Below are 12,783 nucleotides of genomic sequence, written 5' to 3'. Positions count from 1 at the left end.
TCCTAGGCGAGGGCGCTGCTTAAAGACCGCTGCCCTGCCCGGAGCACACAGCACCTGCAAAGGATGGACAGCAGCCTCCCCCCACCCCTGCCTTCAGCACCCCGGGCCAGCTGTCAGCACCCGTGTCAGAATCCGCCAACCCAACGGGTCCAGATCACACTCTGTTTGCAGCCGGGCCCGGCGGGCGGGATGGATACTTGGAAAAAGAGGTCCCTTCCTGTTTGCTGTGCATGGTCTTCACCCCGGTTCCAGGAACTGGCCGGACAAATATTGACCCGGCTGCTGTGATCCGCAAACACCATTCTCCTGTGGTCAGAGGCCGCGCAGCACGCAAGACCAGGGCCTGGCCGGTGCCTCTCTGTGAGTCCATGCGCGCGGGGAATGAGGGCAGGGTCTCTCTCTCTCTCTCTCTCTCTCTCTCTCTCTCTCTCTCTCTCTCTGGCTCTAGCAGCAGGGATGGGAGGACCGAGTCCCCCTAAAGGAGAAAACGCCATGATGTACTCTTCTAAGGTTTGAAGGAGGAACCTCAGGTTTTAAATAACCTTTTATGAGGACCTTGGTCTTCCACATTTTTTAGAGGAACTCCCAGTATTGCTGGCAGATGGATGAGAAACAGAACAATACAGCCCAAAGCCCAGGGCAGCGCGGACGCAGCCCATGTCCTAGGAGCCCTGTTGCTGAAAGGGTCCCCTGGGAGCCTGGTCTGGATCTGACTGCTCCCTCCCCGGCAGGTGCCCTGGCCCTGGCTCGGTGTCTCCATGTGCACAGCAGGGAGGCTAATGCCCGTGGCTGAAGGTTCTCCTACGGCCAATGGAAGGGCATGCAGCAAGTATTTCCCAAAGGTGGCATCTGGGCAGGCCCACTCCTCAGCACCTAGGAAGCCGGCCTTTCAGAGCGTCCTGTCTCCCACTGCACCCCTGCTCCGTCTGAGATGGTCCCAGACACTCCCCCCTCCGCACTCACCCTCCCCTGCATTGCAGGACACCTCCGGCTGGGACCACTGGTACAATGCGTCTGATATCCCACCACAAATACACGGGACGAGGCACATGGCAGTTACTGAGTGGAGCACTTCATTCCCTCTGGGCCTCTCTGGAAAGGAAGCGGCAGGTTGGGGGGTTACCCCCTCGCAGAGGGAGAGATGAGCACTGCGCACACTCCTGTGCCAGGCGCTAGGCCACGGCAGGTCCTGGAAGCAACGTGACCCGCCCCGGAGGCGGGCATTACCATCTGCATTTTGCAAGTGGGGACCCGGTGGCTCAGAGAGGTTCCTGTGCAAGGTGTCGCTCAGTGAGTGACTGCGGGGCCTTGATCCAGACCCAGGCCCTGGCGGCGGCCCCGTCCCCTTTGGTAACAGACCCTTCAGCGAGTCCGGGACGCTGGTGAGAGTAGGTAGGAAATGGCTGCCCACTCAACGGGGCAGGGAGAATAAGCCGGAGGCAGGTTCGTCATAGTTGTATTTCTTATTTTCCCCCTCGGGCAGACCACATTTTCAACTGCTCTGCTTCTTCCAAACCCCCTCAAAAGAAAGTGCACGGTGAGCGGAGAGGGTGGTTAACGGAGAGGGTGGTTAGCAGGTGATTAGCAGAGAGGGTGGTTAGCGAGTGGTTAGCAGAGAGGGTGGTTAGCAGAGAGGGTGGTTAGCGGGTGGTTAGCAGAGAGGGTGGTTAGCAGAGAGGGTGATTAGCAGAGAGGGTGGTTAGAGGGTGGTTAGCCGAGAGGGTGGTTAGCGGGTGGTTAGCAGAGAGGGTGATTAGCAAGCCACAGCGGCTGAGCTGCAGGCAGGCCATGGCCTTGGAGCCGCGCAGGCCTCTGACCGGCACAGCGTTTCAACATCACCGACACGGCGGCTGCATTCATCTCCTGACCACTGGCCTTGGGGTTCGGCGGGGCATTTAGGGCCCGGGCTCTGTAAGCACCTGCAGAAATATGGTGGCTCCCACACCACCGTGGCGTTGGTAGTCTACCCAGAGGCCACGGGTCTGGGCAAATGGTATGCAGGTGCTGATTAGGACACACACAATCAGGACAGACGGACAAGGGCCGGCCAGGATGGCACGGGGCGGGGCAAGTGTCGGTTCCGAAGGGAGCAGGTGCGGAGGCTGGCGGCAGCTGTGCTCTGTGAGCACGTGGGGGTGTGGAGACCCGAGAGGGGAGGGGCACAAGACGGGGCAGGGCCAGCAGAGACCGGCACTGTCTCCACGGCCGCTGCTCCTGCCTCCCGCTGGCCCTCAGCGTGGAGCTACAGCAGGAGAGGCGCTGGCCTCGTGGCCTCGCTGTCATAACCCAGGACCGCAGACTGGCGGCTTCAACCACAGAAATGCACTGTCTCCTGGTTCTGAGCCAGAACGCCAAGGTCAAGGGTGGGCAGGGCTGTTCCTTCTGCGGTGGAGGGAGGCGTGCGGGCCTCTGGAGCCTCTGGCTGTTTGCTGGAACCCTTGGCTTCCCGGGCTTGTCCACCTCTGCCTTCCTCGCACGGCGTCCTCCCGGATGTGTCCAGGTCTCAGTTCCCCTTGTTATCAGGACGCAGTCTTCCTGGGTCAGGGCCAGTCTAACCACTCCAGTCACTACATACATCGCAACCATCTCCAAACAGGGTCCACTCCCAGGCGCTGGGGATCGGGACTTCAGCATATGAATTGGGGGGTGGGGGCAGGGGGGGAGAGAGGGCACAATGAAACCATAACAGAAACCTTCCCCACCTAGACAGAGTTTGAGCCACGGCACATGACAAGAGGTGCTCGCGGTAACGAGTCTGATGGAGGCGGAGGCGCTCTCTCGCGTCAGCCCCAGGCTCCATCCATCTCTGGCGAGGCGCCCTCTCAAAGGCTGCCCTCACCCACAAGGTCCCCGGGCTGCCCCTCCCGTCCACACTCCGGCTGTGGAACCACGTGGAGAGGGCACGCCTCCCCCTGCGAGGGCCTGTCCCAGGAGTTACACACGCCTTCCTCTCCCCTCTGGCCGACTGGCGAGCTTGTAGTTCATGGTCACACCCAGATGCAAAGGGTGGTTAGAGGGTGGTTAGCCGAGAGGGTGGTTAGTGGGTGGTTAGCAGAGAGGGTGATTAGCAAGCCACAGCGACACTCATTGCCACCATGTCCTAAACATTCGCTCAGGAGTTCTGAGCATCATCCTCATCTCGTTAAAACGTAATGAATTGGAGGAATGACTGGAAAGAAGGGAAAAAAGAAAGGGAGGGAAGGAGGGAGGAAAGATGGATGCAGGGAAAACAGACCATAGGAGGGAGGGAGGGAGGGAGGGAGGGAGGGAGGGAGGGAGGGAGGGAGGGGAGCAGGGAGGGAGGGAGGGAGGGAGGGGACCATGGCAGTTGCTTTTATAACCCAGGGTCCTTTTCTCAGCCACATCCTGTAACGTATCAATGTGTAGAGCAGAGAAAGGGCCCCCATCTGACTGAAGCCTTGGGGGAGTGTCCTGAGCCCGGGCTGCTCACCCTCCCTCATCCTCTGCAGGGCCCCTCAGACCCCTGTGGGATAGAGTCTGGATGGGAGGTTTGCGGTGGGAGCAATGGGGAGCTGTGACGTCATTTAGAGAGTGCCGTGTTCAACCTCTTGTTTTCAGAGGATGGAGCCAGCCTGGCTGTGGCTGCTGGGAGCAGGGATCCTGGCCTCCGCCCATGGAGACAAGAGTCCGGGGTTGCCTCAAGCCCCCGGGGGTCGGCTCCCAGAGCCAGCGCCCGCCTACCACCAAATCACACCCACCATCACCAGCTTTGCTTTGCGTGTGTACAAGCAGCTGGCAGCGGAAACCCCAGGAAACATCCTCTTCTCCCCGGTGAGCATCGCCAGCTCCCTGGCCCTGCTCTCTCTTGGGGCCCAGGCAGACACCTCGACCCAGATCCTGCAGGGCCTGGGCTTTAACCTCACGGAGACCCCGCAGGCCAGCATCCACCGCGGCTTCCAGAGCCTCATCCACGCCCTTGACCTGCCCAGTCCCAAACTGGAGCTGAAAGTCGGCCACTCCCTGTTCCTGGACAAGCAGCTGAAGCCTCGGCAGCGCTTTTTGGACGACATCAGGGAGCTGTATGGAGCCTTCACTTTCTCTGTTAACCTCACAGATTCTGCCACAGCCTGGAGGCAGATGAATGACTACGTGAGGAAGCAAACGTACGGGCAGGTGGTGGACTGCCTGCAGGAGTTCAGCGAGGACACGCCCATGGTTCTCCTGAACTACATCTTCTTCAAAGGTGAGTGCTAGCCGGGCAGACTGATCACCTCCTCCACCTCGGCCCCACCCTCCGCCCCCAGCCCCGCCCTCAAAGGCACCATCCTAAAGTCACAGCTGTTTCTTACAGCAGTGACCCCTGCATCCCATATAATAAAAGGCTAATTTGCAAATGGACTAAACAGCTGGTCGTTATGACATTCACTGACCACCAGGGGACAGACGCTCAACGCAGGAGCTGCCCCCTGGTGGTCAGTGCACTCCCACCACAGAGGGAGAGCTGCTCAGCCAGAAGCCGGGCTCACGGCTGGGGAGCACTGCGGTGGTGGCGGGAACCTCTCCCGCCTCCACGTCAATGCTAAGGATGTCCGACTGCCGGCTTAGGCCCACTCCCAGCAGGGGCTCCTGGACTGCGAGAGGGCGCAGGCTGGGCTGAGGGACCTCCACCCCCGAGTGCACAAATTTTATGCACTGGGCCTCTAGTATTTCAATAATGTTCTTATACCACTACTTCTTCATTTGCAAATATTTGGTTTCTCTTGCCATGTTTTTTTCTATTCTATTTTTATTCTGATTCTTTTTGTTACACTTAGTCTCACTTTCTATTAATAATTCAATTTTAGAAAAGTATTTTATTTATTTATATATATTTTTATTTCAGAGAGGAATGAAGAGGGAGAGAGAAATAGAAACATCAATGATGAGAATCATCGCTCAGCTGCCTCCTGCATACCCGCTACTGGGGATTGAGCCCACAACCCCAGCACATGCCCTGACTGGGAATCGAACCGTGACCTCCTGGTTCATAGGTCAACGCTCAACCACTGAGCAACACTGGCTGGGCAAATATTTTATTTTTCATATTATTATTACTGACTTTAAACATACAAAAAATAATATAAAACCACCATACATTCCTCCCACCAAGAATGAACACATTAGCATTTTACCATTTGATTCAGATTTTTAAAAAATATGATAAAGTTCAATCTCTTTTTAATGTTTTCCTAGTCCCCTTTCCTTCCCTCCGTCCCTCCCGGAGGCTGGCACTGTCCTCAGGCAGGTGGGCATCCTCCTCACCCAGGTGTGCGCACCGTGAGCTCATTAAGGGTGTGTACATCATGTGTGACACACTATGTGTGTAAAGATTTTACACAAACGCTCTTGTCCTGTATATATGATTTCACACTTATGTTTTAGTGTCATTATCATGTCGTAATTTATATAGATAATCTTGACTGTTGCATTGAACATGTCACACTTTTAGGATTCTTTTTTTTTTTTACTTCAGTTATTTCCTGAATTCGTACATATATCTTGATACTTTTCAGCCTTTTGCGTTTTTACCTGTTTTTCCTATTCCAAGGCCCCATCCATGATCTACCTTACACTCAGTCATGCCAACGTAGGCTCCTCTTGGCGGGGACAGTTTCTCAGCCTTTCCTTGCTTTTATGGCCATGCCGATGGGGAGGAGGATGGCAGGTGTTTCGTAGAATACCCCTCGGTGGGGACCTGTTTGATGTTTTTCCCATGAGGAGGGCTGGGAGAGAGGACTTGGGAGATTTATGAGAAGAGACAGTTCCCCGCTGTAGGCAGGGTTGCACGTGCGTTGTAGATGAGGAAAAAGGCAGTCACAGCTCAGTGGGAAAATGGCACTCTGCAGGAGGAGGTGTGGGTGCCGTGGGCTCCTGCAGAGACCCTCACCCAGACTTTGGAAGTGGCGGGAGGCTCCTGGGAGAGAAGGAACCTAAGCCAGACATGAAGAATGAAGCTGCAGGAGAGAAGGGGTTTCAGAAGAGACAAGAGCATAAGTAGAAGCCCGAGCTACAGAGATACCATGTGTTCTCAGGAATGAAGCACACTGGTTGGACTGAAACAGAAGGGATTGGGGGATGCCTAGGGGCAGTGTGAGAGCTGCAGGGAGAAGATGAGCCGGAGCTGTGCTGAGAGTCCTAGACTGTCTCTGGGACCCAGGATTCCACACAGCTGGAAGAGGGAAGGGGCATGCCCACATCTGCTTGGAGGAAGATCAATGTGGCTACAATGTGGAAAATGGGGGGGAAGTGAGGTTGGAGAGACAAGGTAGGAAGTTCTTAAAGTGGAACCAAGTGAGAAAGAGGGTGGCCTTGGATACAGCTGCGGCTGCGGGGAGAGGATCGGCGACACTTGGTCATTGGTTGGGTGTGGACAGCGGGGACAGGACGAGCCAGCCCCTCCCCCATTGCCAAGGCCAACGCTTTCAAGAGGCCAAGTCAGGACGGGTTGTGGGTGGAGATTATAACTAGAGAGATGATACCACACCTGGACAAGACCATGAGCACCAAATTCTGCATTTCTAACTGTGCCTTATGGGGCTTCTGCATTATGTACTACACGTTATTAACCAAATTCTTTCCTTTTTCCAGATTGAATATTAGGGAGTTGGGAGGGAGAGGGTGGCCCTCTGTCTTCTTTGTTGAAGATTGTTGTCTAGAGGCAGCTGGGCAGGGATGGGCCGGCTCTGTTTGCAAACATGAGCTGTGGAGCCAGAGGCAGCCTTGATCCCTGCTCCAGCACCGAGTGGGTCTGCACATTGAGGATGTTTCCCCACATTCCCAGAGGCTCAATCCTCATCTCTGACCCGGAGATTATAATACTTGCTTACTGTTAATTCTGATGAAGATATAAAGAGATAATGCGTTGCACAGGGAAGGTGCGTAGTAGGTAGACTGAAATAGGACCTTTTTGCTTCTTGAAAGCTAAGTTGTTCTGAAAGGGAAGGAAATCACTGGCCGTTAAGGGTTCAGGCCAGGGATGTGTCCTGGGGACTGAGCCGGACCTGCATCCTGGTCTCCTGAGCCTGTCTGTGCCTTAGACTATGTTCCCAAGAGGAAGTCACCAGAGTAGAGTGGCTTAGAGTCTGTCTGCCCAGTGCTGCCTTGGAGTGTGTCCTCACGGATCTATGGGCTTGTGTCCTCACCATTCTATGGGTTCTGTGTCCTCACGGATCTATGGGCTTGTGTCCTCATGGATCTGTGGGTTCTGTGTCCTCACGGATCTGTAGGTTCTGTGTCCTCACGGATCTGTGGGTTCTGTGTCTTCACGGATCTGCAGGTTTTGTGTCCTCACGATTCTATGGGTTTTGTGTTCTCATGGTTCTATGGGTTCTGAGTCCTCACGGATCTGTGGGTTCTGTGTCCTCATGATTCTATGGGTTCTGTGTCCTCACAGATCTGCGGGTTCTGTGTCCTCACGGATCTGTGGGTTCTGTGTCCTCACGATTCTATGGGTTCTGTGTCATCACAGATCTGTGGGTTCTGTGTCCTCACGGATCTGCAGGTTTTGTGTCCTCAGAATTCTATGGGTTTTGTGTTCTCATGGTTCTATGGGTTCTGTGTCCTCACGGATCTGCGGGTTTTGTGTCCTAAGCCAAGTGGAAGCATCCTTTCCATCGCTACCAGACCCAGAAGCAGGAGAGCTTCTTCGTGAACGAGAGGCCTTCTCTCCGCGTCCCCATGATGCACCAGAAAGAAATGCACAGGTTCCTGTATGACCAGGAGCGGGCATGCACGGTGCTGCAGGTCGAGCACAGCGGCAACGCGTTGGCCCTGCTCATCCTCCCAGACCCGGGGCGAATGCAGCAGGTGGAGGCCGCTCTGCAGCCCGAGACCTTGCAGACATGGAGCCAGCTGCTCCTGCCCAGGTAAGGGACGAGGAGCAGGACTCCGGCACCCCTGGTGCAGGACCCGAGCAGTTCTTAACTCCAAGTGCAAGAGGCCAACCCTAGGTTAGGCTGACCAGCTGGGATCTTGGGCCACTTTATGACCTTCTGGGCCTCAGATTTCCTCCCCTGTACACCGAGGCCCTGGTAACGGCGGCACTGGGTCGTTTGGAGGATTAACTGAGTGAATACACATGGAGCACTGAGGAGCGACCTGGAGCGTGAGAAGTGCTCACAGGGGAAGTAAGAGCTGAGTCCTTCTCAGCCCTCCCGGGCCTCTTGCTGCCCAGCCTCCCTTCCCTTGCTTCTCCCTTTGTCCAAATCATGCTTTACTGTCAGAAGGTAGTCAGCTGTGGCAAAAAATCAGGTCAAGGACAATTACTAAGAATAATTATGACTCCCACAGGACAGTGTCAATTTCTTAAAAGTGCATCTTTTTGTTGATTAAAACATTTCTTAAAGAAATTACGCACCAAGAAGAGCACTGTACAATCAGATCCCAGTTTAATGGGATCGCAATCTGACCCCCTCCTGTCTCACTTGCTTGTCGGTTTGTGGTTCTCACAGTATTTCAGTCTTTTCCAGTTTGGCTAGACCCCTTCAAGAGCCAACTCCTTCTTGGGGTGTATCATCCCTTATGAGGCACCCCAGGATGAAAGATGGCCTTGAGTTCTAATGACCTCTGCTGCTAACAAACCACCCCAAAACTGAATGGCTTGGAAAACAACATCACCTGTCTCTCAATTCTATGAGTGGACCAGCCTAGCTGGGCAGTTCTGACTTGGGGTCTCTCCTGTGTTGGAGTCAGAGGATGGCTAGGGCTGGGGCATGAAGACTCCTCTGGTGCCTGGGCTTGGTGCTGTCACAGCTAAGGGCTGGGCAGGCATCTCTCTGTCTCCATGCAGCATCTCCATGAAGCTGCTGGGCCTTCTCTCTGTGTCCACATAGGGTGTCCATGAAGCTAGCTGGGCCTTCTCTCTGTCTCCACGTAGAGTGTCCATGAAGCTAGCTGGGCCTTCTCTCTGTCTCCACGTGGGGTGTCCATGAAGCTAGCTGGGCCTTCTCTCTGTGTCCACGTAGGGTGTCCATGAAGCTAGCTGGGCCTTCTCTCTGTCTCCACGTAGGGTGTCCATGAAGCTAGCTGGGCCTTCTCTGTGTCCACGTAGGGTGTCCATGAGGCTAGCTGGGCCTTCTCTCTGTGTCCACATAGGGTGTCCATGAAGCTAGCTGGGCCTTCTCTCTGTGTCCACGTAGGGTGTCCATGAAGCTAGCTGGGCCTTCTCTCTGTCTCCACGTCGGGTGTCCATGAGGCTAGCTGGGCCTTCTCTCTGTCTTGACGTAGGGTGTCCATGAAGCTAGCTGGGCCTTCTTTCTGTGTCCACATAGGGTGTCCATGAAGCTAGCTGGGCCTTCTCTCTGTGTCCACGTAGGGTGTCCATGAAGCTAGCTGGGCCTTCTCTCTGTGTCCACGTAGGGTGTCCATGAAGCTAGCTGGGCCTTCTCTCTGTGTCCATCCAGGTCTTCTGCAGAGCAGCTCAGCATCACTGATATTGTTACATGGCAGCTGGGGCTCCACGGAGACACGGAGTGAAAGCTCCTGCTCTCTCAAGGCCTTGGCTTGGAAGGATCACTCTGCCCTGTCCTGTTGGCCAGAGCAGTCACAGAATCCACCAGAGTTGAGGGGCGGGGTACAAACAAACCTTCTGATCCATCTCTAGCCTACCACCAGCCTTCGCTCAGCACCCCAACCACACCGAGGTTCCAGGGAGAGTAAAGGTTGTTTTGTGTTTGGGCAGAGATTCAAGCACCAAATAGAAGAGATACGGGTCAAGGACAGAGGCCAGGGTCTAAGGAAGTTTCCTTGTTGTATGTGAGTCGACATAGCTCTGGTCAGTTTCTGAGTCCAACCCCATCATCTCAGCTTCCTTGGGGTGAACCCGCCCCTTCCCCCTCTCATGAGGAAGTCTCATAGGATCTTCTAGCCCAGTGGTCAGCAAACTCATTAGTCAACAGAGCCAAATATCAACAGTACAACGATTGAAATTTCTTTTAAGAGCCAAATTTTTTAAACTTAAATTTCTTCTAACGCCACTTCTTCAAAATAGACTCGCCCAGGCCGTGGTATTCTGTGGAAGAGCCACACTCAAGGGGCCAAAGAGCCGCATGTGGCTTGCAAGCCGCAGTTTGCCGACCATGGTTCTAGACCAAAAGGTTTTCCTTCGGGATGGGTCTGTTTTGACCTCTTACTTGGCCCTTCAAGAAGCAAAACCAACCCAAGTGACTTTCCTAAATCTCAGAGGTTTCTCAGGCCAGAGTTATGATTTTAGAGCAGCATTTTAATGGGCTTTCAGCATGAAAACTTCAGGCCTCCCCCACCCCCACCCCCCCACCCCCTGCCCGCTCTGGCCTGGTCTCCCTCCATCCATTCAGCTGGGAGGACAGTTCTCTCGCCTGGGGAAATCACACTTCCTGGTAACTTCCTTCTTCACTCACATTGGGTGGACACCTGGGGTGTGTCCAGCAGCCGGCTGGACTTGCACTTGCCAAGGTTTGCCATTTCTGGAGCATATAACCTGGGAGAGATACTTCCCCACATCAGCCTCGGCAACATTTTCAACTTAGGAGCCGACTTGCTGGGGGTCCCTGGGCGGCTGAATGGAACCATCTTCCGGGTATGGAGTCGACTCTACTCAAACCCCCCTCAAGGGTGGGGCCTGCCCTGCTCTCCACCTCCGTTTCCTCCTTTTCACAGTTTAATCCCAACTTCCGACTGCCCCCACTTCACATGGGCGTCTGGACCTCATACTGGCCCCAGGAGTTAGAGTGGTAAGGATCCCCTAACCTGAACTAGGGTCTCCAAGCTGGATTCATTAGAGGCCGAAGTCTCTGAGCTGGTTATCCACCAGCCCAGCTTGCAGGTGCCCCCAGTAACTGTCAAGTAACTGAGAAGAAGAACCCCCAAAAGAAAAGGACAGGTTAGCTCTGTGGTCAAAGAACCTGCAAAGTGAACCCAGGAAATGCTGGTCAAGGCATGTCAGGAGGAGGAGAGAGTCACGCTAGCGATCGGTGCCCACACTTGAGGGTCACAGCCTCTCATCAGACCCTGAGCTCAGGCAGTGAGAGACGGAGGTCTAGTATAGGGGTTGCCAATAATGGGTTTAGGAAGTAGTTCAGAGGCTAGGCCAACAGAACTTGCTGATGAGCAGACGTGGAAGTAGGAGAATGTTAACCACAGTCGCCTTACGTGGGTAGTATGTGGATCTGAGCAGTTCCACTTTGTAAAAACCCTGGCCCGGTGCCGGGCATCTAGAAAGCCCCCCTCACTATGCCGAGGATGAGGACAGATGGCGGTGCCCCTCTCAGATCAGACGGAGAGGCCTGAGGGGCTCTGGGAAGAGGCCACAGAGCTCTGCCATGTCCTAGGAGAAGGGCTGTGGGCTGTGGGCCGTGGAATGTTCTGGCACAGCAGGCAGTGTCCCAGGAAGACTGGTTCCCCTCACTCTGGGAAGCACTTCTTCCTGCCAGCGCGCAGGCTGCCCACGGCCAGGGTGGGGCCTCCCTGTCTGGTTCTCTCCGCAGCCTGCTGGACTTGCACTTGCCAAGGTTTGCCATTTCTGGAACATATAACCTGGAAGAGATACTTCCCCACATCGGGCTCAGCAACGTTTTCAACTTAGGAGCCGACTTGCTGGGGGTCCCTGGGCGGCTGAATGGAACCATCTTCCGGGTACGGAGGCGATCGGGCCGGGCACGTGGGAGGGGGCCTTCTCCCCTGACATGACGTATAGATTTGGAAGTCAAGTTCTCCTTCCTCTTTCCTATTCCGGTTCTTTAATGCTGTGAGGCTCCCTTTCCTGGCAGCACCCTTCCCAGCTCTCTCTCCAGTCCTCAGAGCAAGGAGGCCGAGTCCGGACTAGAGAAGACACACATTCAGGGACATCCACGAAGCCCTATTTCCTGGTGGGGGACACTTTGCTCTGTCCCCTACACTTCCTCCTAGGACAGGCAGTGACTCCGTCTGCCTTCATCAGAGCTGAGGAGAGCAGAGGGCCAGCGCCACAGGCAGCCGGTTCCACGGAGCGCATTTGAACCGCTGACTGAGGCTGAGCAGGCCATTTTAGAGATGAGAAAACTGAGGCTTAGCGAGAGGAAGTGCAGCTGGTGGTGGGAAATGACACCTCAGCCTCCGCCACACACTCCCAGGGGCTGAGAACATTCTGGAGGGCGCTGTTGGGTTTCTGCGGCCTGGCTCAGGCTCGCTGGTCTCCCCACCACGGAGCAAATGCACCTTCAGGGTGAGCCCCCAGAACATGGCGGGGGAAAGATGGGGAGAGGAGGAAATTAACACGAAGCTGGAGTTGCTGGGGGCCTGGGAGACCTGGGCAGGAGGGCTCTGCCTGCCCCTCCTGGTGTCCCACAGGGCAGACTCTGCCCTGGGAGTGTCCGCAGCTGTCCCTGCCCTCTCTTCTTCTAGGTGTCGCACAAGGCCGCCATGGACATGAGTGAGCGGGGAACCAAGGCCGGGGCTGCCTCCGGCCTCCTCTCCCAGCCCCGGCCTCTGAACGTGACGTGGGCCCCCCACGCCCGTTTCAACAGGCCTTTCCTGGTGCTTGTCTGGGAGGTGGCCACCCAGAGCTTACTCCTCCTGGGAAAGGTCGCCAACCCGGCTGCAGGCTGACGTGGGGGGAGGCAGGAGGGTCCCGTCGCCCCTGCAAACCCGCAGGCCAACGGGAGGACAGTTCATCCGTGTGCAGAGACCCGAATAAAGTTGCCTGGGGTGTTGTGAGCACTGAGATCAATGCTCACAAGGAGGGCAGCTCCACGTTGCCCTTCATTCGCCCCACAATCCCCTGGAATCTAGTGTCGCCTTCACCTGTGGTCAGAAAGTTGACAAGAAGAG

General features: G+C 55.4%; 1 protein-coding gene across 1 annotated transcript; it reads left to right on the top strand.

Annotated features, from left to right (window-relative positions):
- Nucleotides 1-317: 317 nt before the first annotated feature.
- On the top strand, nt 318-12,676 carry LOC307097818 (serpin A11-like). The gene is made up of 5 exons (XM_079768010.1): nt 318-360; nt 3,580-4,204; nt 7,592-7,865; nt 11,463-11,610; nt 12,358-12,676. Exons 2-5 carry the CDS (start codon nt 3,583-3,585, stop codon nt 12,559-12,561), a joined length of 1,248 nt encoding a protein of 415 aa, XP_079624136.1. The 5' UTR covers nt 318-360; nt 3,580-3,582; the 3' UTR covers nt 12,562-12,676.
- Nucleotides 12,677-12,783: the final 107 nt, after the last annotated feature.

The sequence above is a fragment of the Cnephaeus nilssonii genome (assembly GCF_951640355.1).
Source record: "Cnephaeus nilssonii genome assembly, chromosome: 4".
Classification (NCBI taxonomy): domain Eukaryota; kingdom Metazoa; phylum Chordata; class Mammalia; order Chiroptera; family Vespertilionidae; genus Cnephaeus; species Cnephaeus nilssonii.
The sequence above is the reverse complement of the archived record's forward strand: the minus strand, read 5'-3'. Positions and strand labels throughout refer to the sequence as shown.